General features: G+C 35.5%; 3 protein-coding genes and 1 non-coding gene across 4 annotated transcripts; 2 read left to right on the top strand and 2 right to left on the bottom strand.

Annotated features, from left to right (window-relative positions):
* Positions 1 to 302: 302 nt before the first annotated feature.
* Positions 303 to 4,286, bottom strand: LOC137948783 (MOB kinase activator-like 1A). Its single transcript, XM_068794952.1, has 7 exons — positions 4,203 to 4,286; positions 3,357 to 3,405; positions 2,755 to 2,863; positions 2,383 to 2,476; positions 1,688 to 1,821; positions 1,434 to 1,597; positions 303 to 594 (listed from the first exon to the last, which is right to left on the bottom strand). Exons 1-7 carry the CDS (start codon positions 4,223 to 4,225, stop codon positions 520 to 522), a joined length of 648 nt encoding a protein of 215 aa, XP_068651053.1. The 5' UTR covers positions 4,226 to 4,286; the 3' UTR covers positions 303 to 519.
* An 860-nt stretch (positions 4,287 to 5,146) lies between these two features.
* Positions 5,147 to 7,884, bottom strand: LOC137948827 (UDP-N-acetylglucosamine transferase subunit ALG14-like). The gene is made up of 6 exons (XM_068795006.1): positions 7,606 to 7,884; positions 6,973 to 7,219; positions 6,499 to 6,638; positions 5,732 to 5,878; positions 5,568 to 5,627; positions 5,147 to 5,469 (listed from the first exon to the last, which is right to left on the bottom strand). Exons 2-6 carry the CDS (start codon positions 7,127 to 7,129, stop codon positions 5,293 to 5,295), a joined length of 681 nt encoding a protein of 226 aa, XP_068651107.1. The 5' UTR covers positions 7,130 to 7,219; positions 7,606 to 7,884; the 3' UTR covers positions 5,147 to 5,292.
* An 866-nt stretch (positions 7,885 to 8,750) lies between these two features.
* Positions 8,751 to 22,144, top strand: LOC137949001 (upstream activation factor subunit spp27). The gene is made up of 3 exons (XM_068795252.1): positions 8,751 to 9,085; positions 21,404 to 21,535; positions 21,751 to 22,144. The coding sequence occupies exons 1-2, from the start codon at positions 8,912 to 8,914 to the stop codon at positions 21,530 to 21,532; spliced, it is 303 nt and encodes a 100-aa protein (XP_068651353.1). The 5' UTR covers positions 8,751 to 8,911; the 3' UTR covers positions 21,533 to 21,535; positions 21,751 to 22,144.
* A 357-nt stretch (positions 22,145 to 22,501) lies between these two features.
* Positions 22,502 to 22,573, top strand: TRNAT-CGU (transfer RNA threonine (anticodon CGU)). The gene has a single exon. It is a non-coding gene; the product is annotated as a tRNA-Thr (tRNA).
* Positions 22,574 to 26,990: the final 4,417 nt, after the last annotated feature.

Here is a 26,990-nt window from a genome sequence, read left to right on the forward strand (position 1 = left end):
TAAAATGGTAAAATATAATTAAGTAAATTTGCAAACAAAGACTAAGTCTTGTCTAATATAAAGGTTTTAGGGAGAATAAAATGTGCAAGCGCACTCTCTATCATTACACGATAGACCTCATATGTTCATATTGGTGCTCAATTAAGCTTGTCATTAATAAAATAATAAAACACGATACACAATTATCTCACCGATAAAAAAAATCCAACCAATATACATTTAAACAATTAAGGCTCTCATCAGACAAACAAGCAAAGCTCTGATCGGATGTTGGTCCCATGGTCTAAAAGAGTTTGCAAGTATGAATATTTTCACCAGTAAATGATATTTTATTGTCATAGACAGGATTACAGAAATACTCACCAGGTTTACACAATATATCAAACACTAGCACGTCTACCAATCTACAATGTCTGAGTCCCCACTTTATTTTCAGGGGATGAAGAGTAATAAGGAATTACATAAGGCCAGTCAATGTCATGAAATAAGTTGGCTACTAGATGAACAAGCTTATATCTGTTAGTAAGAACAAACAATTGATTCTATAAGCTCTTGAAGTGGTGCAAGCTCTTTCTTGTCTATCAACCCAAATTCCTGCACAAAATACGAGGAAAAATCAATCATGCATTAAGAGGCTTCACTTCTCCAACCTCTGAGTTTTTCTTTCACAATTAAGGAAAATAACTTGTATTCATGGCACTGCTTTCAAGATTGATTGCAATTCACATCCACACATTCTTATTCCTTTTTAAATCTAAAGATAAAAAGAAATATACGCAAAACATCTAAAGGCACGGGTAGAAAACTAGTCTTTTTAACGTCTAAAGGTAAAAAGGAACAGACACAAAACAACTAAGACATGGGTAGAAATTCAACGTTTGCTTCTTCGTTTCGAATGGTGGGAAGTAACTGCCCCTCCTAACGAATTTAGAATTGAACTACAGAACCAAGCTCCTGAAGCAAGCAATGAGTAAAATATAGTGCAGTCCAACAAAGAACCTATAGATCCCAAGTACGGAAGATGGACAGGCTGAGAAGAAACTCAGAGTGAACAATAGAAAATGACCTAATGCCTTACACAAGAGGGAAAACGATTAACAAACTCAAATGGCCAAAGAAATAACTGTAAAGGCAAGTTCATGATGCCTATTGTATGATGAAAGAACAAGGGAACAGCTAATGCTGTTGGATTCTACAGCAAGAAGAAGAGAACAGCCAATGCCGTTGGATTCTACAGGATAAGCACTAGAGCCAAAACATAGCCATTTGAAGCTAACTTCTTTCAGATTGTAAACATGTAAAATATCTCTTCTAAAGGTGGTGAGGGGGGGAGGGGAGGGATCAGGCGAGGACTACTGAAACTGAATAAATGGATCTAATTTGTTTATCAACTGTAAATGCAAAATAGCAAACATGAACAGCAAAATACTTACACATGTGAACAAGATGAAATGCTTGAAGCATGTGTTAAGATGAGCTTCTTCCTTGAGGCTCACAATTTTTTGAAAATGAGAGTGATAAATATGAGCATAAACTCGAAACAGCCTTTTGAAAATGGTTTTTACAACGTCTTTGAAGTTTGGAGGGAAAGGTGCACCTACAAGTCAAGCCACATAAATTGAAGTGAGGCCCAAAGAAAAGAAAGATACAAAATTTAAAATATCCTATAAAATATCAAAGATCTTACCAAGCTTCTGAGGGAATAAGGATTCATCATCAAGCTGGACTTCAATCCAGTCCATTAAGTACTCCACATATTTTGGTGCAGACACTTCAATAGGCTTTTTTATTTGCACACCATCAGCCCATCTGTATTCATACCTGTCAGAGATTCTAATCCCCATTACAACCATTGCAGCTCATGAAGACTAATATATACGTACTATAGGTCAAATAGATAATGTTAGCTTGTGGAAACCACTATATCTGTGCTATATGTCAAATAGATAATGGTAATTGTAAGGGTTCCACTCGTGCATGTATAAAAGTGAGCCATAAACCTCTTAAATGCAAATCAGAAACAGCGTTAGAGAGGACTACTGTATCTGAATTTGAGATGCCACTATATTTAAGCTGGTTATCATCAGATCAAAGACTGAAGTTGCTAGATTTGGAAGAGACATGAATTCCAAAAAGAATATCCTCAGAGGAATCACAGCATTGCAAACTGATGTCTTTAATCCGGTCTGATTTTACCAAAAGAAGCAAAATAACTCAATAACAGGAAGAGTCGAACAGAGTTCTTCATAAGTACAAAACTATAGATATAATTCATTCAGCCTGACATATTTCACAGAATTAGGACGAAGAACTGTTTAAAAAATATCTTCGTAAACCTAATAAAATACTAAAATGTCTGGTACATGATGTAATAAGCCATACTTAGGCCCAGCAGTCATTGTTGGACAGTTCTCAGGTGTGCAGAATTCAGTAAGAGTGCCATAGAGCAGATTCACCTGGTTGAAGAAATCCACGGCTGAAAATAAAAAAAGTCCAACAAGTTCATTTCAGCTTTAAGTTCAGCATTAAAATCATGAAGCAACATATCATAAGGAAAAAGAACGGAAAGAATTTTCAGTTCATGCATATAATTTTTTGTGATAACCAGAAATTGATGTTAAGCATCTAGCAAAAGGAGGATGAAGAATTACTCCAGGTTATGTAAACAGTTGGATAAAACAACATGCTCAAGGAACACATTGATCTTCTCTGTTTTCTACAGAGAGAGGGAGAGAGAGAGAGAGAGAGTATTACTGTTGACAGCTAGCCATTCGTTAACATCCTCCCCAGGTGGGAGACGCACTGCTTCCCTGAGATTTCCACTCCCCAAGGTGGCATCAATGTGCTGCCTTAGTTGTGCTCCCTGCAAGAAATTAAGCATTACATATATATGAATTTTAACCTGGATGCAGCCGAAAATGATGAAAACCAAGATTTTATGGATTCCGCTAAATTCCACCAGTGACAAATTGACTTGGAATCACATGAGACAGCACACTATCAGCATAGAATTCAGCAAGAAAGTGATTAAACTTGAAATAGTGATAGAAATAACCTGAAAGAATTTTGACCAAGCCACTAGAAATTTGGTCGATATGTGTTTGAATTTGTCTTAAATGAGTTCTCTCTCAAGTTACAAACCAAATTATTCTATCATTAACACGACATACAGAGAGGCTCTAACTAAAATTATTGCTTACTTCTGTATGAAGTAGGCTACCAAGATTCACATAGTTTAGAAGACATGAGCTTAGAATTGGATCTTGTAAACAATGATGTGTTAGAGTTTAAAGTAGTATCACAGTGCTCAGTTGGATGTATACTAAACTAAGAACAGAGCAAGCAAGATGGTACACCTTACTCCCCGATGGCGCACTCTTTTTTGGGCGGAAAGTCCTCTGGTTCCTGTCACAAGGCAAACAAATGTCATTCTCATCCAAAATAGATGTATGGGTGTTTTAGTTCCCCATCAGAATCTAAACTTGTTTGAACAACACCTAAAGAAACAAAATGTTAAGAGGTTGACAGTCACCCTTAGAGGTTCGTTTTTACAAGTCCTATGATGATTCCAGTGCTCAGTAAGACAAATTAGATATTCCTCCAGACATTAAAATATTCATATCACTTGCAGAGAGTTGTTTTCGTAATTGAAGTTTGATTTTCACAATGAACAGGTAAAGTTCTGCATCAATGCTCCATTTCACCAGTTCAGGAAGACAAAATACCTCTCCCAGAACACTGGTCGCGCAAAAAAACAAAAAACAGCCAGATAGCAATGGCCTCTAGACTTCTGTGGATACCAATTCAAAAAAAGCAGATACAACTTATTTATGATGCTACCCAAGCTGACACAGAAGTCAATCCATAGCCACCGGAAACAGGAAGAATATTAAGCATTGAAGGCAGCACACTCGAAATTTTACAGTAAAAAAATTGAAGGCAACAAATTAATACGTCCAATGAAAATCGAAACCAGGACCCATACAGCAATCCCAGACTCAACGCGTGGACTAATAATATCACCACTTCTGATGATAGAAAGTAATGAAGATTCTCAACATAGAAAGTAAGAAAGCCAGACTCACAACCGAATAGGAAACAAAAATTAATTGTCCAAATTGAGCATAAAATCAATAAAAACCAGAACAAATACTAGAGTTAAGAAAGAAAAAGAAGAGCTATAAAAGCAGAGGAAAGCTTGCCTGCCGAGGCCGAAGAGGCTCATGGCGAAAAAGAGGAGAGAAGACGAGAAGGTGGAGGATGAGAGAGAGAGAGAGAGAGAGAGAGAGAGATCTGCGAATTGAGCTGCCTCGGTTCGTAGAAATGGCTATAGTTTTTAAAAGGCGAGGGAGGAATCGGGCAGCACACGCGGCCTTGCCCGTCGGTCTCACTCACCTTTGGCGGGCAGCTTTTCGGGAAAGCACCTTATAAAAGGCATCTTATTTAGTAAGCGCCGTGAATGAAGTTAAAATCCAAAACACAGTCCAGTCCTCAAACTCGAGTCCTCAAAATGATTCTACGCAAAATAAAGAGATCCTTAAAAGATTAAACGGGTCCAATCCCTCTACCACAAGATTCATTGAAAATTCCAGAACATTTGATCGATATGAAACCCATCCAAATCAAGTCTTCGCACTTCAAATCCAAGCTCAAAATCATTTCAAGAGCAGTATTTTATTTATTTTATATTATAATATTTAATCCCCAATTACATATATTTAGTTTTAAAATTTTGCTATATTTAATTATCCTATAGTTATAAGGGTGACAATGGATTGGACCGGAATGGGGCTTGGGCTCGGGTCAAAGTAGGACAAACTTAAATCAATTATTAAACAAATTATCCCGAACCCAACCCATTTATTTAACAAGTGTAAATTGTAGATCGAAACCTCACACCTTCGAGTTTGGGTCAGGTTCAATTTGAGGGCTGATCCAATACGAAAAATCATTTAATGCGAAATAATATCTCAGTCCGATCTATCTCAGCCAATCGATTATGATCGGATGTGATCAGACAGCTGAGATAACCGTTTCGTATGTTTCCCACCAAATGGTTTTTCGTATTGGGTGAGTTCAACTTAACCTATTTAAAAATATAAAAATAAAGATGATATGGTCCATGGATCACATCTGTGAAGCCCTCACTCGTCATATATGATATCCTACAAACACTGCAGGCATAAAATTACCTGCTCTTCACTTGCATTCTTGAAGTCAAAGTAAACAGTAAAGTATTTCTTTTAGGGGTTCCCTCCAAAACACAACATGATTGGTGCATTGGCAGTGGAACTACATGAGACGGCCAACATACTGAGCTCTTGGATACTTCCATTGTAGTTGTGGCCACTGCACAAAGAACTGATCAGCTAAACGTGACTTGTACAGCAGCAAGCCACTTAGGGAGAGCTTCCTCACTCTTGCTATGCTTTCTACGTAAAAAATGGATGACCATCTAATACCAATGACCTGCAGTCAGAGCTAAGATGAGCTTCAAATTTGGTAAAACCTTGAAGAAAATTCTTTATAGCCCAAAAACTTCTGCAACATGAATCAGGTTAAATTACCTTCAGAAGGAAAGCAGCTGCACAAAGAGGAATACAAGTGCCAGGGCCATTGCATAGAACCTGAGAAAGTATGCTGGTTCACAGAGAATCATTTTATGGATTGAAAAAACTGCTCAAACAAATGCAGTCCAAGTGAAGAAAGGTAAAGAGAGAGCCACCATTACCACTTGAGGTCGAACTTTAAATGTCAACCACATTGCATGAGCCATTGCGATTAGAGTGGTCCCAACAGATGTTAAATAGGATTGACCCACTTCTCGGCTTCGATAGATCTGCATGAAATGAGCAGCCTCCAACTCCCTCACACCTGCCTGCGACATAACTTATTTGTGAAGGCTAGTCTAAACAAGGATAGCATTCCTAACCAGGTTTTGACACAGTTCACATCTCTTACAGACTAAATTCTTTTTCTAAAGTTGTGGATTTACAAGATTATGTTATTTTTTCTCTTAAAACCAACAGAAAAACCACTTAAAGAGGTGGATTCAAATGAATTGGTCTGTAAAATTAAATAAACAAGGACAGTTAAGCTAGACAATGCATCTATTTCAATATCTAAACCGTCATAAAAATTTGAGGAGCCAATAGCTACATAGGGAGTTTATATGGTGAGGTCTTCAGTTCAAGTCTGTCCAGGGCAAGGGGCTTAATGTGTCTGAGTGTAATCAATGTGTCTGAGTGTAATCATCACTGAAAAAAATAAAGGTCTAGGAGTCAGACTGGGTCACTAAACCAGATCCTAACAGACATATGCTGGTTGCAGTACATCACACTGGGTCACTCAACCAGATTCTATAATGGAGTACGAGGAACTTACACTTACAGTCAAGATACTTCATTTTCAGCCAAATCTGTACATTACAGGGAAAAAACTAAACCTTTCTCCAAAATTCAAGGCAACAAGATGCAAACAAGAATAAGGTCAGTGTACCTCATGAATCAACGATTCTTCCAACAACTTAGCTTTCTGGAGACTCATATTATCTGTCATTGCCGCAATATAATATCTTGGCTTAAATCTTTCCTTTTGAAGCACTTTTACAAGATTGAGCATTTCCGCTGTATGACCTCCTTCATTATAATAAACAACCATCATTTCGTAATGATGGAGATAATGAATAAGCGACTGTACGATTTTAACAATGATAATAGATTCAAAGAATGACCTAATATGACTTTCAGTTATTACTTTTGCATATAGCCTTTGATAGAAGCTGGAGCTCGCAGAGAAATGATCTGGAGCCCACACAAATTGGATAATTTAACAAAATATCAAATTATACCCAACAATTTATGGTTTAATAAAACACCGATGGGTCAAGATGATAAACTTTTATTATTATAGCCACCAAAAAGTGGAAAACCTTGCTTTAAAGCCTTCAAAATAATTAGCTGAGCAGCATACCTGACCCAAGGACAATAAGGGTACTAACTGGCTTCGAAGTTGAGACGTGAAGGGGTTTCCCACACTTATATAGCACAAAGATGATACGAATGCTGATCACAATGAGAACAGCAGAAATAATGATGGGAAGCATCGATGTATTAAAGCTATCATCCATTTCGAAGGTGATACTTAGGAAACTGTCCAACTGTTTAAATCTCCATGTTTGCCATTATGATGCCTCCAAAGTATCAAAAAATCATCCTGTCTGTTTGACAAACATCCATGAATGCATATCAGAGTTCGCAACATGAAACCATCAATAAAATGTGTAAACCTCAGAAGATAGCAATTCATATTTGATGTAAAAAAATCTTTCCATCCCATTAAATGTAAAAATGCTAGGACATTATGAATTGGAATGCCTCTTGAAAAAGTAATATACACAAAAAAAGAGCAAGAAAAAGATAAAAAGGTGAAATCCAATAAGAATTTTTTTTTTTTGCCTCTAACAGGGATTTTTCACCTCAGCATGTGAACAAAAGGGTTAGTTGCCTTTTCCTTACGATTAGATAAGGTGTAGCATAGCAGAGAATGAATTCACAAAAAAATAAACAAGAGGCGAGAATTTGATAGAGAGAGCAAGGGGATTACTGTCCAAGAACGAGATTGAGAGGAGTAGATTAATCGAGAGGAGAAAATTTGATAGAGAGAGCAAGAGGCACCAATACGTAGGTGAAGGAAGACGCAATCATACGAACGCGAAGCTGGGCAAAAATCGAGAGAATGAAAGAAACGCAGGTAAAATTTTCTGCTTTTTTTCTCTTTCGTTTACGTTCTTTTCGAATTCCTGCGCTTTCGAGAGAAGATATCGAGAATGTGAAAGAAAACCGACTTTCCCTCGAGGTAATCGAACGTGAAAGGGAATCTAAAATTACATTTTTCGTTTTCTCTTCCAATGTCCGTCCTCTTCTCTTTGCTTTATATCATTGATTTTATTTTTCAAAATAAATTATTTACAAATAAATTTGTAATCATTTATTTATTTTGTATCATTTTTATAAATAATTATTTTTATCAATGATATTAAAAATTATGGATAAAATTTAACTTATTATTTTAATTATGTGTATTTTTATTAAATACTTAAATAACATAAACATTTATACAATTAGTAACTTAATATTCAATAATTTATTTAATTTATGAGTTCATATTAATTTATTTTGAGTAAATAGAATTATTATATATTAGTTGATGATTATGATATAAATGAACTTATGTTATTTTATATTTATTTAAATTAATTAGAAAAATCATAATTGTTTACCATTACGAGTGTAATTCATAATCATATAAAATTATGCAATACAATTTTAAAATACTAAGAGTTTATAATTAAATAATATTATTTTAAATCACAAATTGTCTTGTTCTGTCATCATATAGTATGGACCTAAATACAATAGAAAATTAAAAAAATTAATTATTTCGGAAAGTAAAATTTTAAAATAAAAAAGGTAAATATAAAAAATAAAAGTAAACAAAAAGCTGAATAATTAAAATAATAAATTAATAATTAAAAATATTTTATAAAATAATCAGATTTCTAATTAAAATCAGAATTTTATTTTATTTTTTTTATAAAAAAAGTAAATAAATATAATTATTAGAAACTAAAGTAAGAAAATAAAAATCCTTAAACAGACAAAAAATATGAAATATTAAACTTCATCTTAAATCGTGAAAATTAATACTTCATCCACTTCTTTATAAACTAGGGCGAAGTATAATTTTAATCCCCAAATTTCTGTTTGTCTTTGTGCCAAGGGAAGTGATTTCTCTCGCGCACGATACACAAATGCATCCATATGCGTTTCGCATTTTGATTAAGTTGCTTGATTGCTGACTGAGGGCCGTCCATAACTTAGGCAAGGGAGGGCGAAGTGTGGGAAAAGAAATGTTGCCGCAGAGGTTGAAGAAAGCAATCCCAGACAACCCAAAGAAAGTTGCAGACTTGATCGACCTCCATAATCTTCCTTCCTCGCTCCGCGAATTCCTGGGTCAATCACAGAGTTCTGCTTTGAGCTGTTTCATTCGTGTTTGGTCATATATCAAGACCAACAAACTTCAGGTTCCCTCAACTTCCCTCATGTTATTTTTTTACGTATTTTGACTCTTTCTTCCCTTGTAACGATCATATATGAGAACTTTATGCGTTTTAACATAGTCATTGACATGCTGAACTCGATTTTTTTATTTTTTTATTTTTGTCTGTTGATAGGAGATATGACTTCTGATGTGTTTGCGACTTCTCTCTTTTATAAGTTTGTCAAAGGATCCCTTTTCTAGCATTGGGTGGAGGGTGAGATTTTGTTCTTTGTGGATAGTAAGCAGTTGAGATGGATATTTATTACTGAGCTTGCTAATGTTATCCTCTTCTATAGTATCTTTACCACTTTCTTAAGAAGCATATGAATGTGTTTTCATTTAACTGCCTCCGGGAGTGATTTAAAGCCTTGATTTTGTTTAGTGCTTTAAGAACATCTTTTTGAGTGTTTCATCTTCCAAAAAGGTCCTGCCTAGAATGACCTATGAATGGTGGTAATTGACATGGTGTTTTAATCAATCCCTTTTGGCTTTTATTGAACTGAAAGTGAGTTAACGAATAGCTCCTCTTCATTGATGTGAGACATCGGCTTTGGCCCTAAGCATTGCTTATGTAAGCTGCCACATGGCTTATGATAAAAGCTTGGACAAGAGCCTGTACTTGAGGATATGTTTTGAAATTATGAACTTTATGGTTTTGTTTGGGTAAGCTTTCTACAAGGAGACCTACAGATAAGTAAGATTATGCAAGGGAGAGGGAATTATCGAGTACAAAGATACCTTGGCTGGATTTTAATCAAAATTAGAACTTGTCAGGAAGTAAAAACTTTTCAATCTGTCTGAGAAATATGACAAAGTTGGATGACTTATGGTGTTATGATTGACTGTGGTTTTACACTGGTTGTAGACCTAGCACAACCCTATACTTTTATCTGGCCTTTTGATGGGCCATTAACTACTTATTTTAGCAGTGATATTATTGGAGAATTTAGTGAGAGAGAAAAAAGAGAAATTTGGCCTCAGGGGAAGCACACTGGTTATTAGATTTTTTCCTGCATGAGAGTCATCTCATAGAAAATGTGAGGGTTTGGGGTTGTTAAATGGAAAAAAGTTTATGGATTATATTGACTCATAAAAGTGATACAAGGTTACACTATTTAGTTATTTTATTTTTACATTAGCGTATGTTACGTATGAACTTACTTTTAATTATTTTATTAAAGAGTTAATTGAAATTGGTAGAGCTATCAACCATACTGGTTAGACAAGCTTTTGCCTCAATTTTTTCTGCATCCAGAGTTAGGAGAAAGTGTTCCTCTCAAAAGAGCACAATTGCTCTCCATTTTCTCTCTATTAGCCCTATTTTTCTTGGTTACTCACTCATAGTGGATTCTAGATACATCATTTGGTACCAGAGCCAATGATTATCGATTTGTGGACAAATTGTTGTGCGCCGGCCAAGTTTGCAATGAGGAATTGTTTCGAGAGCCTTTCGTCTTTCATTTTTTACTCTATTGTAGATCTCTAGAGTTCACCAGCACCCTCTGTAGACGAAGCGGGAGTTGTTGTTGTCAGATATAGTAGTCCTTTACTGAATCATCCTTTTTTTTTAAAAAAAACTTGCATCAAGAGTTGCACCCTAAATTGAGACTTTGCAAAATTTTGTGGTGATTGTGTGGTTGTGGCAATGGAGGCTGGTCCTGTGGTTTGGGTCTTTGATAGGGTGGGTGGGTGTGCAAGCAATAGCACCCTAGGTGTCTGTGTTATTGCCCAGAAGTGCTATAACTGTTGTTGGTCTCAAGGTCCTTATTGAGATAATTTTGATGATTAAAAATAATTAAGTTACTAATGAGGTACATTAAGTTACTATTGCGGCTCAAAAAGCTCTAGAGGAAATTTCTAACATGTCCATTTGACTGGCCATGGTATATCTGAACAGTCCATATGAGGAAAGCATGCCAGAAAGTAGATTGTTTGATTTGCCTGTAGCATTGTCCGGCCAAACAAGAGAGCTCATTATAACAAGCATGGCTTGAAAGGCAAAGTTGCTTGACTGGGTTGCTCCCATCCAACTCATCTAGAGAGAGAAAAGGTTGTGTTAGAAACTGTCCTCCCAAATGTTTGAATAGGTAGCCCAATAAAGGCAAAAAGAGAAAAGGAGGAAAACAAGGCCAAGAGAATAAGGCACTTCTAATTAGACATCCCTTGTCTGACCAGAGATAAGAGGGAAAAGGTACTATAAGTACGCATGTGGCCACTCGTTTGACTGCACTAAAGAAAAGAAGAACAATTTATGAAGGCTAACCAACCAGAATGAGACTGTCCAAACGACCAGGAGAGAGAAAGGCCACTGGAAGCATCCAGTTGGATGAATTGTCTGAATGCCCAAACCAAAGAAGCTGAACGCCCAAAAGAAGAGGAAGAGGCATCTAACAAAGATTGTCTGACCGGTCCACAACTGTCCTAACGATCCATTCTAGAAAAAAATTGTGGAACAAGAATAAAGATTTTGATCCAGACAAGTTTAGGTCTTCAAAATCTATAAGTAATCGCAGCTCATCGCAAAAATTTTAAGTATTTTATTGAGATTTTTAGTCGAGATTTTACTGAGTTTCACTAGAGGACATAAGGTCCCTTTTCAAGCTCAACGGCTCAAATTTTGAACATTGAAAACTTGTCTATTTAAGTTGTTTTTGCCCCAAACAAACTTTTTCTTGACACCTAAAATAAAAATAACTGCTTCCAAGCGTATTGATATTTTGAAAACGATTTTGGGGATTGAATTTGAGCATTTGAAGCACTACTCTTCAAATACCTAGGTACTTTTTGTGCTTTTACTTTGAAATTTTTTTAATTAACATAATCCTTGCTAGTTTTCATGCACCTTTACTTTGAAATCATATATTTAATCTAACAAGAGATTTTGTCATGGCATTTGCATTGTTTTAAGCAATTTGGGGCTGTGGGGCAATTTTACAAAAATCCAAGTATTTGAGTGTACATATTTTGAAATCAGTTGATCTTATTTGGTGAAGCATATCTGAATTAGAGTGTTTTTACTTTGAGATTAATTTTTTTGTTCAGATTGCTGTTTTTTTTAAAAATCCAAGTGCTTATGTGCCTCATATTTTAAATTCAATAGAATATGCTTGGTCATTTAAAAAAAAAATAGAATATGCTTGGTCAAATACCTTTGAACTAAAAGATCTTATACTTTTTTTTTTTTAAATGATGCTGAATTTTATTATGAGAGCTCAAATGAGCAGATTAGAAGAGGGGAAGCCTTCCCAAACAATGAGAAATTACTGGGAGGTTCCAAATTTTGCCAATTTATCAGCCAAAGAATTGGCTGATCTAGGAACGAGGTTCCAATTACAATGAATGGATGACACAATGTCAGCAATACAATCAGTGATTGGCCAGTGGCACCAAGGAGGGGAGCTATCTTTCGAACACCAGCTGATGACAGTCTTTGAGTCGCTTTTGATAATCAGCTTGCCATGAAGCCCCTCTTTAAAGATTTGGAGGCCGAATAGAAGAGCACTCACTTCAACAGTATTTGAATCAGCAATACCCACCGGCCCTGCATAGGATAAAATAGGGTCTCCACTGTTGTCTCTGAAAACACCACCAGCTCCATCCGGCCTAGGACAACCTAAAGCACTGCCATCAAAATTGAGTTTGGTGCAATCGTAAGGGGGAGGATCCCAGGTAGCCATAATCGGATTCCTACAGGCCCCCCGCCATGTTTGCAATCAAACCCCAATTTTCTCGAAGGGAGATGCCCGATAGATAAGCAAACTCCTTCCTAGAATGTAGCCAACTCGAGATAAGGCCCACTGTCTGAGAAGCTATATTGTCTGGGTTGCTAGCTTTGGAGTTGAATCTCCGGTTGTTCCGCTCGAGCCATATACACCTTGGGACATGTGCAAGGCATGCCAAGAGAATTATCTTGCCCAACTTAGGAAGGCCTATCCCCATAATCATCTCAAAGGTTCCGAAAAGGTCTTGATGTAGCCCCATTTGGAGACCAGTCTTCTGAAATATCTTCATCCAGACTTGCTAAGAAAAGTCGCAATGTAAGAGAACATGCTGGATTGTCTCGTCGCACACACCACAAAGGGGACAAGTGTAATCATGGGCAGTGTAACCTCTTTTATGGAGGTTGTCAGAGCTGAGGATCTGTTCCCTGATGGCCATCCACACGAAGAATTTGATTTTACTAGGTGTTGAGAGCTTCCATGCCAGGTTTGCCTTGAGTTCATGCATGTTGTAATTTTTTTTTCGAATGTGAGAGTAGGCGGATGAAACTGTGAATCGGCCATAAAAAGATCTTATACTTTGAAATCATCAAAGTTTTTCAAAACATTATTTGTGGGCTTAGATTGTGAAATCATTATTTGATTGAGCTACTTTAAGTGCCCCATATTTAAAAACTAATTTGATTTTAATCTGAGCCTTGAATTTTGAAATCCAGTTATTTAATGACCTAATTGAGTTGCTTTTACATAGAATAAGTACTTAGAATTGGTGTTCCTATACATACTGTATTTGTATTATAATTTCTGTCTTATTGAGAGGTTTTTGTATTTTGGTTGAACTGTAAGCAAGTAACCCTTACATTGGTAGATCAAATCTTGGCAAGACAATATTGTCCCCACCTCAATTTTATTTAGAAGGGCTAGTTTGGCTGAATAAGAAAAGGCTGTTAAACCTTGGCGATTGCTGTTATGAGCCATAAGGTAGGTGGTGTTGAAAATCTCTTGGAGTGTTTAGGCTTCGGTAGTTGGATAACCTAGTTAGATAACCCAGTCTAGTTAGCTACCAGAAAATCCCTTTCTGGGTTTAAGTTGGATAACCTAGTTGTTGATGTATTCATATGTGAAGGTGAGCTGTTGTAAATTGGTTATTGTGGTCAATTGAGTGGCATAAAGTCTTTGTGTGGTAGCATTGTAATTGGCCTAAGAGGCAATTTGTTATAACTGCCGTTTGGTAATCCAAACAAAATAAATTAACTCTGAGGTGCGAACACCTTGGGAGTGAAATAACAATCTACAAATATGATTATGAACCACTATAAATCATGTATATTCATTGTGTTTGATTGGGAGCAATTTACTTAGGAATTTTGTGCATGCTTTGGTCCCAAAGAATATGAGAATTTGATGGTTCTTCATCCCCAATAAATATGAGAATTTCGAATGTACTTTGGCCCCAAAGAATGTGAAAATTTCGATGGTGCTTTGGCCAAATTGAGACAAAATAGGCATGGTTAGAGAATATCTAAGGAGTTTGAGAGTCTGTCTAATAGGGTGAGAGACTAGACTCGACGTGCTACAATTGAATGTTTTATAAGTAGATTAAGGAAGAATATAGTTTCATAAGTGAGTTCTTGTGAACGAAACACAATGTGACAAACAACGAAATTAGCATGGGTTCCAAAAGAGAACTTGAATATTTTGAAAAATCTAGGAATAACTACAAAAAAATTTCTCTGGCACCTAGATGCCCTTGCAAAGAGGTCACCCCTAGCAACTCTAGACCAGCTAGACCAATAGGGCCCATAAATTTTCAGAAATTAACCTTGGAAGAAGTGAACAGTTACCAAACTTGGCAGATATGTTTTCAATTGTGGCAAAAAAATTTCACTAGGTCATAGATGTAAGAAATATCAACTGCATTTTATTGAGGAGTTGGAAGAGAGTAGTGACATGGAAGAGGTGGTTGTCTCAGAGTAGTTACCTGAATCGTTTTCTAAAGTATCCATACATGCTATGGTAGATAGTCATAACTTGCAATTATAAAGCCGAAAGAGACAATAGAAAACAAGGAAGTGGGGATATTGTTAGATAGTGAAAGCACCCACAACTCCATTTGTGGAAAAGTAGCCAAACAATTGGGTCTAACTGAGTCCTAGGTGTTTACATTCAAGGTCATGGTTGGGAGTGAACAATATTTGTTTTGCTCGTTTATGTGTAAAAGGGTGGTGGTTACAGTGCAAGGCACAAGTTCGTCTCTTGATTTCTATTTTCTACCCATTAAAGTCATGAACATGGTTTTAGATCTCCAGTGGCTCTAGACTCTCGTTACAATTCATTGGAACTTTTCTTATTCTTTCTTTGAGTTTGATTTGGAATAGTTTTCAGTAAAATGGCAGATTGCAAAACTAGTTAGTGGTGGGACTGAGTTGGCTTTGGAGGCAGTGGACATTAAATGTGTCACTGACGTAGTTTATCTATGATTAGAGGTTGTTTGCCAAACAATGAGTGGTAAATCTTCTATTCCAGATGAATTGGAGCCAGTGATTGTGATATTTTCATGTACTTTTTCAGGAATAGAGAGGGCTGCCACCTGCTCGTGAGCATAACCACAAGATCACGTCTTACTTGGGCTCTTCACACATATTCAAAAGACCGAAATCGAGAGATTGGTGCAGAAAATGTTGGAAAGTGGGATCATCCAATCCAGTACTTGCTCGTATCAATCACCTATACTACTTGTTCTGGAATCTTTTTGATTATCGTGCATTAAACACTATTACTTTGAAGGACAATTTCTCAATCCTTGTCATTGAAGAACTTTAGGATGAGTTGTAAGGGGCCGTCTATTCTCCAAGCTTGACTTAAGTTTGGTTTAGTATCAAATTCTACCACCAGTCTAGTATCAAAACTATTACAAGTATATCAACATAGAAAACATGGGACAACACCACCAAAGAATCTCTCTCTATGACTTGAGTCAGCACCTTCTTTGTTTGAGGCACATGAAGTAAATGATCTCCATCTTCTTGTTGCTGTCTGTAAAGTTGTCTGCATCTGTATAGGGTATCCTATTTCTTAGCTTCATTCTCTGTTGGAGTCCTTTAAAACATTTACCCTATCATTAACTTTTTGTGCTATTTTGTCTTCGGTGTAGGAAGTGTTGTCATCTCCCTTGTAAGAAACAAGCTATAGATGTAGAGATGATGCTCTATTGAATCATGGGACTTGGACTTCATGTGAGTTGCCTTCGGGTACTTTAGTTGTGGACTGTTGTTGGGTATATAATGTCAAATACAATGTTGATGGATCTATTGATTGGTATAGGGCATGTCATGTGGCTAAAGGATATACCCAAACTTATGGCATTCATGTGTTTGAAATTTTGTCTACTATAGCGCGGTTATCTTTAGTTTGAATTCTTGTTTCGAGGATAGGGACATAGGGTTGGCCATTACTCTAGCTGGGCATTAAAAATGCACTTCTATATGGTGACCTAGATGAGGAGGTATATATGGAGCAACCTCTTGGGTATACTTCTTACGATATATGTAAGTTGAATAAGACTATTTATGGTCTTAAACAGAATCCTAGGGCATGGTTTGACAAAAGCAAGGTATTTATGGCATTGGGCTTTTCCAAAAATCATTGTGATCATTCCTTGTTTATTCTGATGACATACTGGAATTGTGGTGATACTTGTTTATGTAGATAATAAAATACTATCTGAAAGTGATATGCAAGGAATTGAGGAGGTGAAAACATATCTTGCAAAATATCTTCAAACAAAAGACTTAGGGTCCCAGAAATACTTTCTAGGCATTGAGTTTGGTAGGAGTAAAATTGGAATTATGTTAACTAAAAGGAAATATGTGTCAAATATGCTCCATGAGTATGGTTTACTTGGGCAAAAGACAACAAAAACTTCTACGGAAGTTGGTCATAACCTCCATGAAGATGATAGTTTGGAGCTCAAGGACAAGACTATGTATTGGAAGCTAGTAGATAAGCTCATTTATGCTACTATCACACGCCCATATATATCATTTGCTGTAAGTATGGTCAACCAATTCATGGAATGTCCCAATAAGGTTCATTTGGAGGCAACCCAGACGATTTTACGATACTTAAAGGGAGCACCAAGAAAAAGGTTTGTTTTATGCACCCCATGGTTAGTTAAAAATTGAGGCATACTCTCATGCGCATAATGCAGGGTCAAAATCGGATAGAAAATCTACTTCTGGCTACTATGTTTTTTGTTGGTGGAAACTTGGTTAGTTGGAAACGTATGAAACAGAATGTAGTGACTCGTTCTAGAGCAGAAGTTGAGTACTGAGCAATGACACGTACAATACGTGAGATCAATGTTATAGGAGGTGAGCTTTATTACTACAATGGCCATGACTATGCATTGTGATAATCAAGCTGTCATCTTCATTCTACAACCCTGTATTCCATGAATGTATAAAACATGTCGAGATTTAACTTTCATTTCATCTGTGGTGTTGTTGTGAGGGGCGTAGTGATAACAACGTATATTAGGTTAGTTGATCTGATTGGTGACATTTTCACTAAAGCTTTGGGCAAGGAAAAGCTTGTAATCTTTTATAACAAGTTAGAGCTTCTTGATTGAGGGGGAGTGTTAAAATATGTGGAAGGGTATTCTAGTCATTTCCCATTATTAGTGTATGCTTTTGGAGTTAGCTATAGACTATATGTCATGTTAGGAACCTATGGTTCAAATTTGGTTAAATTCTGATTTGTATTCTGATTTTACCTCCAACTAGTGCAGCCTCAAGCACTCTACTCCTCTATTCTCTCTATACTCTCTTCCTTTCTACAACACCATTTTGTTGTGGAGTATATACAAAAATGGATTGATGAATAATGCATGTAGATTGGCAAAAAGAATTAAATTTTTGATTCATAAACGCAAACCCATTGTTTTTACACAAAACATGGAGTGAAGCACCAAATTGACTCTTTATTTCATTATAAAAATTTTGAAATTCATAAAAAATTTCGAACTTCTCCCATAGGAGAGACACCCAGGTAGATCTACTAAAATCATCAATGAACGAAAAAAATACTTATAACTAGAAGTATTGATAGACAAATCTTAGAAAGACTACGACTAGAAAACTGATTAGGTGGAACAATGCTCCCTGGTGCCTTCCAAGTTGACAAGACTCGCAAAAATGAGAAGGAGATGACAATGCAGGAAACAACTGCGATTATTTCATGGGAGACGGATGACCTAGTCGAAGATGCCATTGAAAGGGTGTACCATGGACATGAAGCGCAAAAGATGCATGTGAAGATGATCCTTCAAAGTGATACAATCCATCTCTCTCAAGCCCTGAAGCAATCATCTTTTTCGTTCGGAGGTCCTGAAACGCACAATGAGAAAGGTAGAAAGTTACTGAACAATTCAAGTAACTTTGTGATTTGGCTAACTAAGATAAGATTAAAATGAAATTTAGGAACTAATAAAACTAAATCGAGACACAAAGGAGTAGGCTTAATAGATCCTACTCCCCTAACCAATGAAGGCAAGCCATCTGCAAGTGTTACTTGTTTACGGCGAAAATTGATTAAGATTCAAAAACAACGAAGACATACCTGACACTTGAGAGGATGCATCAAAGTCAATAACCCATGTAGACACTGGACGCACAAGTAAAGCTGACTCACCTGACTTAACTAGAGTAGTTGTAGCAACGAGAGTAGCTTGAAGCACAAACATAGAAGCAAAAGTCAACTGGGCCATCCCCTAATGTAATTGTTGCATCTCATCTAGAGCCCCAGGACAATATCACCTACAAGAGTCATAGAGGTCTCACCACTCCCTAAAACACTAGAATTTGCCCATGCTGGTTTACCAAAATTTTAACATTTTTTTCAAACATGGTTGTTATGTCCACAATGAACACACCTACGGACAATTCTGCCTCTGCCACAACCAGAGCCATCTCGGCCTCGACCACGGTCTTTGTTTCTACTACTTCGGCTACGATTGACCTCTGATTGACTAGATCCATGCTGAATACTAAGAGCAACAACATTAACAATAGGTGTTTCCTTATTACCATGTGATGTCACAGCTGATTTGGCACGCGTCACTCGAGTGAAGAAACCTCATATGAAGTAAACAACTGGGTTTGTATTGCGTCATACTCAGGCCCGAGAACTTTCAAAAACTTTGCAACATAAATTTGTTATTGTTGCTTCCTCAATTGTTTTTCATTAGTAGTAAATAGGTGATAGATGTTGATCTCCTACAGGATACCCTGCAACTCACTGTTGTAATCAAGAACCTTCCTGTCACCCCTCTTCAAACCAAACAATTTAGAATAGAGCTCATAGATCCTTTACAAATTATTTTTATGTGCATATAGATCTCTTTGGCAGTCTCATAGTTCATAATTTGGTTCTTGAGGGTTGCATCCATACTGTTGAGCAACCAAGTCATTACTTGGCTATCTCCAGCTTCTTAATCATCATTCACTGGAACAGGAAGATCATCTCTCAACCAATTTGATCAGCTTAAGTAGTTTTGGTCATTCAACCTTTCTGTAGTTATTATAATTGTATCTTAGCCATCTGAATAACTCGTCTCCTTAGTTGGTGTAAATACTTCACCAGAATCAGCCATATCAAAAACTCAAAACAGGCTCTGATTTATGTATGTGCAGGCTATGTGAGCTCCACACAGGGTAATTAGGGTAGGAACAATAGGAAAGACTTATATATTAAACCAATTCTACCATCAATAGGCCAAAATTCAAGAAATAATACCACATTTAGGGCAAAATACAAGGGATGTCACCTTCTGAAGAAGTGACGCAGACAATACTATGCCTGTGCAAGCAAAAATTGGAAGATTTTCAACAGTTGAACCCTTTACGGGCACAGAATTTTCATAGAACTGTTCTAATCAGCAGTAGGAACCATTAACCCTTGGGTTATGGTAGAAAGAAATGAAAAAGGTCTGACCTTTAACTCCAATCAAACAAAAATCTGGAAATTCTCCTTTCCTGGAATATGCAAACAACAAGATGAGGGAAGAACCCTTACAAAGGCTTGAACCAGGATCTTTGCTTTGATACCATGAAAAAAGTGAGAAATTGAGGAAGAAAAAGAGAAAAGAAGAGAGAATGGAGGAGAAGAGTGCTTGAGGCTGCACTTGTTGGAGGCGTAAATGGAACCTACCTCTTCTTTTATTTCACTTAAGTGGTTACAATGATAAGATTACAATAATACCCCTCATAATCTCTAATTACATAATGTCATGAATACAAGTCAAAATTTAACCAAACTTGAACTATAGGTTCCTAACCTGACCTATAACCTATAGCTAACTCCAGAAGTATACACTAATAATGGCAAATGACCAAAACATCCTTGCATATATTTTAACAAACTAATTATAGAATGAACATGCTATTTAGTTATTTTATTTTTGCATTGGCATATTTAAAGGATGAGGCATTATATTAGGGATTATTTTCTACTTGTTTCTTAAGTATGGACTTACTTTTAATTACTTTATTAGAGTTGATTAAAATTAGTAGAATTGTCAACCACACTGGTTAGATAAACTTTTGCCCCAATTTCTCTGCAGGAGTGTATCTCTCGATATAGCACAACTGCTTTTCCATCTTTCTTTTCGTTCTACCTTTTTCGATTACTCACTTATTGCAGATTTTAGACGTGTCAAAAAGCTGCTTTCCTTCTGTAGCAATGAATCCAGGACCTGTGATAATGATGCCTCTTGAATAGTTGGTAGCATTAAATGATCCTCATTGATACTATCTTTGTGAACAGCTTTAGGATTGGAAGGTTTTGTTTGCCTTTGGAGCTCTGGCAATAATGACAAACTTCCAAGTGACTCTTCAGGATTTCATACCTCGATCCACTCTGCACATGAAAATTTCAGTTAGTCCTTTAAAAACCAGATTGTTTCAACTATGTCTTCGCTGAGCCATGGAGTACGGCATAATACTGTGTGTATGTAAATATATTAATACAAAAACCGACATTAGTAGTTTAGTTTCTGACTCGAGTGCAGAAATCTAGATGATTACTCTTGACTTAGGTGATTGGTGGTCTTGTCCTTACAGGGCTTTCTTCAGAGGAAGAATCTTGAACCATACTTGCATCGTATGTGCAACAATCAATTGGTTATCCAAATTAGGCTGCTTATCCTGTCCAAAGATTGCAATATGTAGTTTGTGTTGCTGACTCTAAATTTTGAATGTCTCAATTTAGTGACACTGTCTTATGTCAATGGACTTGACTTTAAAACAATGCTTGTTGATTGTGTCTTTGGTTATTTATGCATTTGCATGCCCCTTTTATCAAATGTGAGTCTCGGGGATCCAATCTGTCTGTTTATTCCATTTGTTATGAATTGTAATTTACTACTTTAATTTCACAATGATAAGTTTCTAAAAATCCATTTCATTCTTTTGTTTTATATTGGTAAAATCAGATTATTTGATATGCTTACATAACTTTTCCATGGTTGGATCTAGTTCAATTGCAAAGGGTTGAGGAATTGACAAAAGTGCTGGTGACTGCAGGACCAAAATGACAAAAACAAAGTCAATTGTGACGATAAACTGAAGAGCATTTTGTTGGGTAAATCCAAAGTAGAGCTTGCTGAGCTTCCACATTTAGTCAAACTCCACTTCCCCAAGCAATCCAAGTAACTTGTGAGTACTTGGCAGTTTCTTCTTATTCCTCCTCCCTGTGAAATTTAAGTTTACTCTTAGCATATGCAAATTCTGCAAGGCCCCTTGCATTCAAACATATGTTGCACATAGAATGTTTTTGAAATATTTAGGCTTCATACTATTCAACTATAAAATAAGTGCCCGAGTGGTGCATTTATATGCTTATTAAATATACAAAACTTGTGCATCTTCAGATAACTGATGTATGAAGAGGACCATTGATTGCTCTTGTGGATTATCATGGTACAAGCTCTAAAGACTTCACCTCAACTCCCTGTTGGCTCGTGGTGATTGTAGTGAAGTTATTTGGTCCTACCAAGGATTTTGTGGATTCTAACTTTTCCTTTCTCTGTAATTTTGTAACTTAGAACGCTTCCGATGGTGAAAGATTTGAACGTAGAAAGCCTTGCCTTGTGTTAGACTCTTGACCATTAGTCAGGAACATTAAGATTTGCCTCCTACTAGTGGCCTTGGGAAACTACTTGTAGTTTGTCCCATTTTCAGCGAATTTGAAAAGTTGTTCTTTTACAATCATGCCTGTAAAACGTTTCACTTGCATGAGCTGTTCAGAGGAAGAAGTCCCTCTGGAAAATCCGAACTGAAATCCGATCCGAGAAAACTGAGATCCCGGAAATGAGAAGAAATCCGGTTGTAATTCCATGTATAAATAAGAATGTTGTAAATGTATGAATAGACGAAAAAACAAGAAACAAAAACCGAAAGCGTACACTATGTGTATCCGTGAAGGTGAAAACTGTCCCTTCTAGCAGTGGTAGGTGAGTTCGTACAAAAAAACTAAAGTATATGTTTCTCTGAAGATCAAAACTGCACTTGTCTTTTACAACTCGTTTATAAATGGCAAGTCTCAACGTTTACAGAAGGTAGAGTGTATTTCTAATGGTACTTTTAAGATATTAAATAATATTAATTCTATAGTATCAAACAGCCTCCGTAGCATAGTGGTAGTGCGTTCGCTTCGTAAGCGAAAGGTCGCGAGTTCGATCCTCGCCGGGGGCTCTTCTCCATTTTGCATTTTTTCGACTTTTAGTTTGCCGCCCCTTTCCTTTGCTGGAACTCACAACGCAAGGAGCTGCTTACTCAGTCAAAGGTAATGAAGAGTTGCCACCCTCTTAGCTATCATAGTTCGAAAGGCCAAAAGCGGAGGAGAAGGGTGGCGGCCCGATGCCCCCATTGGAAAATCTGTCACAGGAGATAACCTCCAATGCTCACTTCCCGCTCCAGATGATAGCAGTAGCTCTCGAACACTCTTAACGCTCACTTGCATCTTGAAGCCCATAAAAAACAGGAAGTCCAGTTCCAGCACTGGCCTCTTCATTTGAATCACGCCAGGTAATCTTCTGAGGCATTACAAATCATGCACATGAAGCGATCGCACGGGATACGTTTATCCCTCCCCCCCCCCCCCTTGACGAAATTTTTTTCCCTCTCGATTTCTTCTCCCTTCTCCATCTCTTGTCTACTTCTCCTGCTCGCTCTTCCCTCTCATCTTTTCTCCTTTCTCGGTCTTCCTCCCCCGAATTTCTTCCCCTCTATCTTCTCCCTCTCGGCCTCTGTCGCAGAGCACGGGAAGCCGAACCTCTATCACAGAGCACAAGAGGTTGAACCTCTATCGCAAAGCCTTTTGGCATACCGTCGGAGCGCTGCCTCTGTTGCTGTTACCTGCTAGCCCGCCATTGTCTCTTGCCACTATCGGTGTCCTGAGGAAGACAACGCTGGTTTAATTTTTCCTAACATAGGAAAAATTAAACCAACGTCATAACTTCATTATATTTTATTTTTAAAATAATTCATATTTTGTTATTTATAAAATAATTGTTTTTATTTATTTAATATATTTATTTTGTAATTAATATATTAAATTAGTGATTTAATAGTCATAATTAAAATATTTTTAAAGTAAACATTTGATAAATTATTTTGGTTTAATTATCCCATTTCTATAATAATTAAGCTAATGGTTTTAAATTTTGTCGTAATATATTATTAATTAATAATACGTAAAAAAATATATTATGTTATTGATAAAATAATATATTTATTTATTTATTATATTTTATTACTGTATTAAATTAGTGATTTTTAATTTTAAAATATATCTTATGTTATTAAAATTTTATTTATTTATTTATTATATTCGCTTATGTTACTTTTTACTTTTATTTATTTTTTTATAATTTATTCTAGTCACACGTAATTATTATATTAATATATAATAAATGGTAATCATTAAGTAATATAATATAGTCTTTTATTAAGATATTTTAATAGTACACTTTAAATCACTTACAAGTGTAGTAACCATGCTTATTTTGGTTAATTATCTATTTATGTTAAATGATAGTCCCACATACATTAGTGAGTATAAAGATTTTGTATTTATAAGCAGGGAGAAAAAGTTTCCTAAGTGGCTAGTCATTTTGGGATAGAGCCTTCGACCCAAATTTAATATGGTATCAGAGCAAAGTTCTATATGTGGCATCCACCCAAAATTATCCACGTGCCTACACGTGAGGGGTAGTGTTAAAGGATAGTCCCACATACATTAGTGAGTATAAAAATCTTGCATTTATTAGTTGGGAGAAAAAAATTTCCTAAGTGGCTAGTCATTTTGGGATAGGGCCTTCGACCCAAATTTAACAGTTTAGGTATAAGTTCTATTTAAGTATAATATTATAAAAAATTACTCATTCTCTTGTTTATATCATATTTTTCATTTTGAAACACTAACACTAAAATCTGTTTTTCAATGTACTTGAACTTACCTACAATAATAAGAGTATTGTTGTCATTTATTTGATCTTCTTCACATTTTGGGTTTCTATTGGAATGGGGTAGAGAAAAAAGGTTTTGGGTCCCCAATCCTTAGGGATGGGATTGGGTAAAGTTTATAGGGACGAGATTGTGGGAATGAGAATTAGGTTGAGTTGAGGTGATGGGATATTTTTCGTTTTTCTTGGGTTCAAGTTTTGAGGGCAAAGTTTTTTGGTGTTAGGTTCGGTTTTTTAAAAACCCAACCTTGACATAACCCATACCCTCCCTGAGTTTCCCCAATACAATGAAGAGGGATTCATACACCAAATTCGAAATATCCAACCAACATATCAAGTTCATCATTTGATTAATCTCCAAGTCATTCTAAAAATTAATGTATTTTAATTTATAATGAACTCATTTTGATAACTTTTAATGAAATATTTTTATAAATGAAAAAAAATATTTATATCAAATATAATTTTTACTTAATTAATTATTATAAAGACATTTTAAAATAATTTGATACTAATTATAATTAGTTAAATTAATTATATTTTTTAAATTATAATTTAATTTTATTAAATATATGTAATTTATATTTAATTATACTTTTAAATATATTTATTTATAATTACAATTTACTTTTAAATAGGCTTAAATTTAAACTGATTTGTAATCTTTAATTAATTTTATTATGATAATCAATGACACATCTGTAATTAAGTTATAATATTAGCTTAAAGTTAACTCAAAAAAAATCTAAACATACAAGTCTAAACCTTAAGAAAATAAATTACGATAAAATTATCAAGATTTAGGTGAAAAAATAATCAAAATCATCAATTTATTAAAGATACAAGTGAAAAAATAAAATAAAAATAGACGAAAAAGGTTTTTTTTTTTCAATCAGCTCAGACTAGCATGCCCACATATACGTGATTTTTCAAGCGAAACTTCTAAGGTCTAAAAAGTAAAATAAAAAATAAAAAAAATCATGATTTCAGACAATCTTCTAACAAAAAAGTGGGAAATAAGTTGTGTGCACTTCAATGCTCAGAATCTCACAAAAAGACCCACTCAAATCGTTTAAACTTCAAAGCTTCAGCCTAGAATCCTAGTTGATGTCGTAAAACTGTACCTCTCCTCCATCAAATATGTCTGATAGGTCCCAATCGAGAAGTAGAATAATCTCTAAGGAAAGCTTACTTTTTTCAAGTGAAAGTTAAACCACAATTTTTGAAAGAAATCTATATATCTCCCTTATTCATTGCTCCCGTTACAATAAATAGAGTGATGCTTTAACAAATATGCTTCAACTCAGGCACTATCTAACCTAAACTTACAGAAATGAGATATAACCACTTTGAATGAACAACGACATAAATTAAATGAGATCTAACAACTTTGAATGAGCAATGACATCTTCAAACTTGGTCTATCCCAAGTTAAAAACTTGAGATTCTTCTTAGGTACTCATTTCGATCTTCTGGGCCTATCAATACTCTCCCCGCCAATTGGATCCTTGTCCTCAAGGTCCAAATAAGGAAACTGATTACGCAACAGTATTGTATCCTCCCCTGTAGCATCTTCAGTAGGGGTGGCATCGAGTCGAGTCGAGCCCAGCCTCGAGCCTAAAATTGTTATCCAGCTCGAGCTTCAACATATATTTAAAACTTTTCAAAAAATACATATCAAATAAATTGTATATAAAATTATGCATACATTTTACATAAAATTGGGCATAACCTATGTATATAATACCAGTATAAAATTGGGCATGACGTCTACTTAAAATTGGGCATAATCTATGTATATAATACCTATAAAAAATTGGGCATGACCTCTACTTAAAAATTGGGCATAATCTTTACACGTAATACTTGCATAAATTTGTCTATACACTCCATAAACACTCCATAAAATACTTCATACCTGCATACAATTGTCTACACACTCCATAAAATAGTCTAAACACTTTATACACTGCATAACATTATGAATAAACTCCATACAATAACCAAACACAACAAAATTAAATGATATATCAATATCAATTTATAATCACCCAAATAAAAACTATAAATCCACTATAAATTTATAAACAATAGTTTTTTCTCTTCATGCTAGAAAATAATATACGTCCCTGCATGAGCAAAATCTCCACCTATGACAAAAACAAAAAAATACAATTAATTATTGTTAGATAAAAAAACACTCTTTCACAACTAGTTACTTAATGTAGTTAAAAATATTAAAATTACCATGATGAGAAAAACAAGACAAATCATGTAGTTGGTAGCATTATCTATACACTCTTCTTCTAAGGCTATAATCATAAAATAAAATTTTAATAAATAAAACTAAAAAATATACTCAAAAATATCATAATAAATAATTAATCAAAGAAATTCACCTTTTGATTTTTCTTGACACCATTAAGAGCCCGAACCCAATCACTGCCACAAATCAAAGTTTGAACTGTATTTGGTGCCAAGGAAGAACGATATGAGTGTATTACTGTACCACCAGCACTAAATGTAGACTCTAAAGCTACTATGGATATGGAAATTATAAGGATGTCTACCGTCATCTTAGATAATACCCGAAATTTCGTATGATTCACTTTCCATCATTCTAAAACATCAAAATCATATTGTGA

This window comes from Aristolochia californica, unplaced genomic scaffold (genome assembly GCF_029961685.1).
Source record: "Aristolochia californica isolate CCGP_79_NKW_82.1479 unplaced genomic scaffold, dmAriCali1.0.hap1 SCAF_13, whole genome shotgun sequence".
Lineage (NCBI taxonomy): Eukaryota > Viridiplantae > Streptophyta > Magnoliopsida > Piperales > Aristolochiaceae > Aristolochia > Aristolochia californica.

Excerpts from the sequence above, each read along its gene's own strand:
- LOC137949001 (XM_068795252.1), top strand. The coding sequence starts at position 8,912 with ATGTTGCCGCAGAGGTTGAAGAAAGCAATCCCAGACAACCCAAAGAAA. Across the intron at positions 9,086-21,403 it reads TCAAGACCAACAAACTTCAG|GACCAAAATGACAAAAACAA; the intron begins GTTCCCTCAACT and ends TGGTGACTGCAG.
- LOC137948827 (XM_068795006.1), bottom strand. The coding sequence starts at position 7,129 with ATGGATGATAGCTTTAATACATCGATGCTTCCCATCATTATTTCTGCT. Across the intron at positions 5,879-6,498 it reads AAGAATCGTTGATTCATGAG|GCAGGTGTGAGGGAGTTGGA; the intron begins GTACACTGACCT and ends GTTATGTCGCAG. Across the intron at positions 5,628-5,731 it reads TTAAAGTTCGACCTCAAGTG|GTTCTATGCAATGGCCCTGG; the intron begins GTAATGGTGGCT and ends ATACTTTCTCAG.
- LOC137948783 (XM_068794952.1), bottom strand. The coding sequence starts at position 4,225 with ATGAGCCTCTTCGGCCTCGGCAG. Across the intron at positions 1,822-2,382 it reads ACAATGACTGCTGGGCCTAA|GTATGAATACAGATGGGCTG; the intron begins GTATGGCTTATT and ends AATCTCTGACAG. Across the intron at positions 1,598-1,687 it reads CTTATTCCCTCAGAAGCTTG|GTGCACCTTTCCCTCCAAAC; the intron begins GTAAGATCTTTG and ends CTTGACTTGTAG.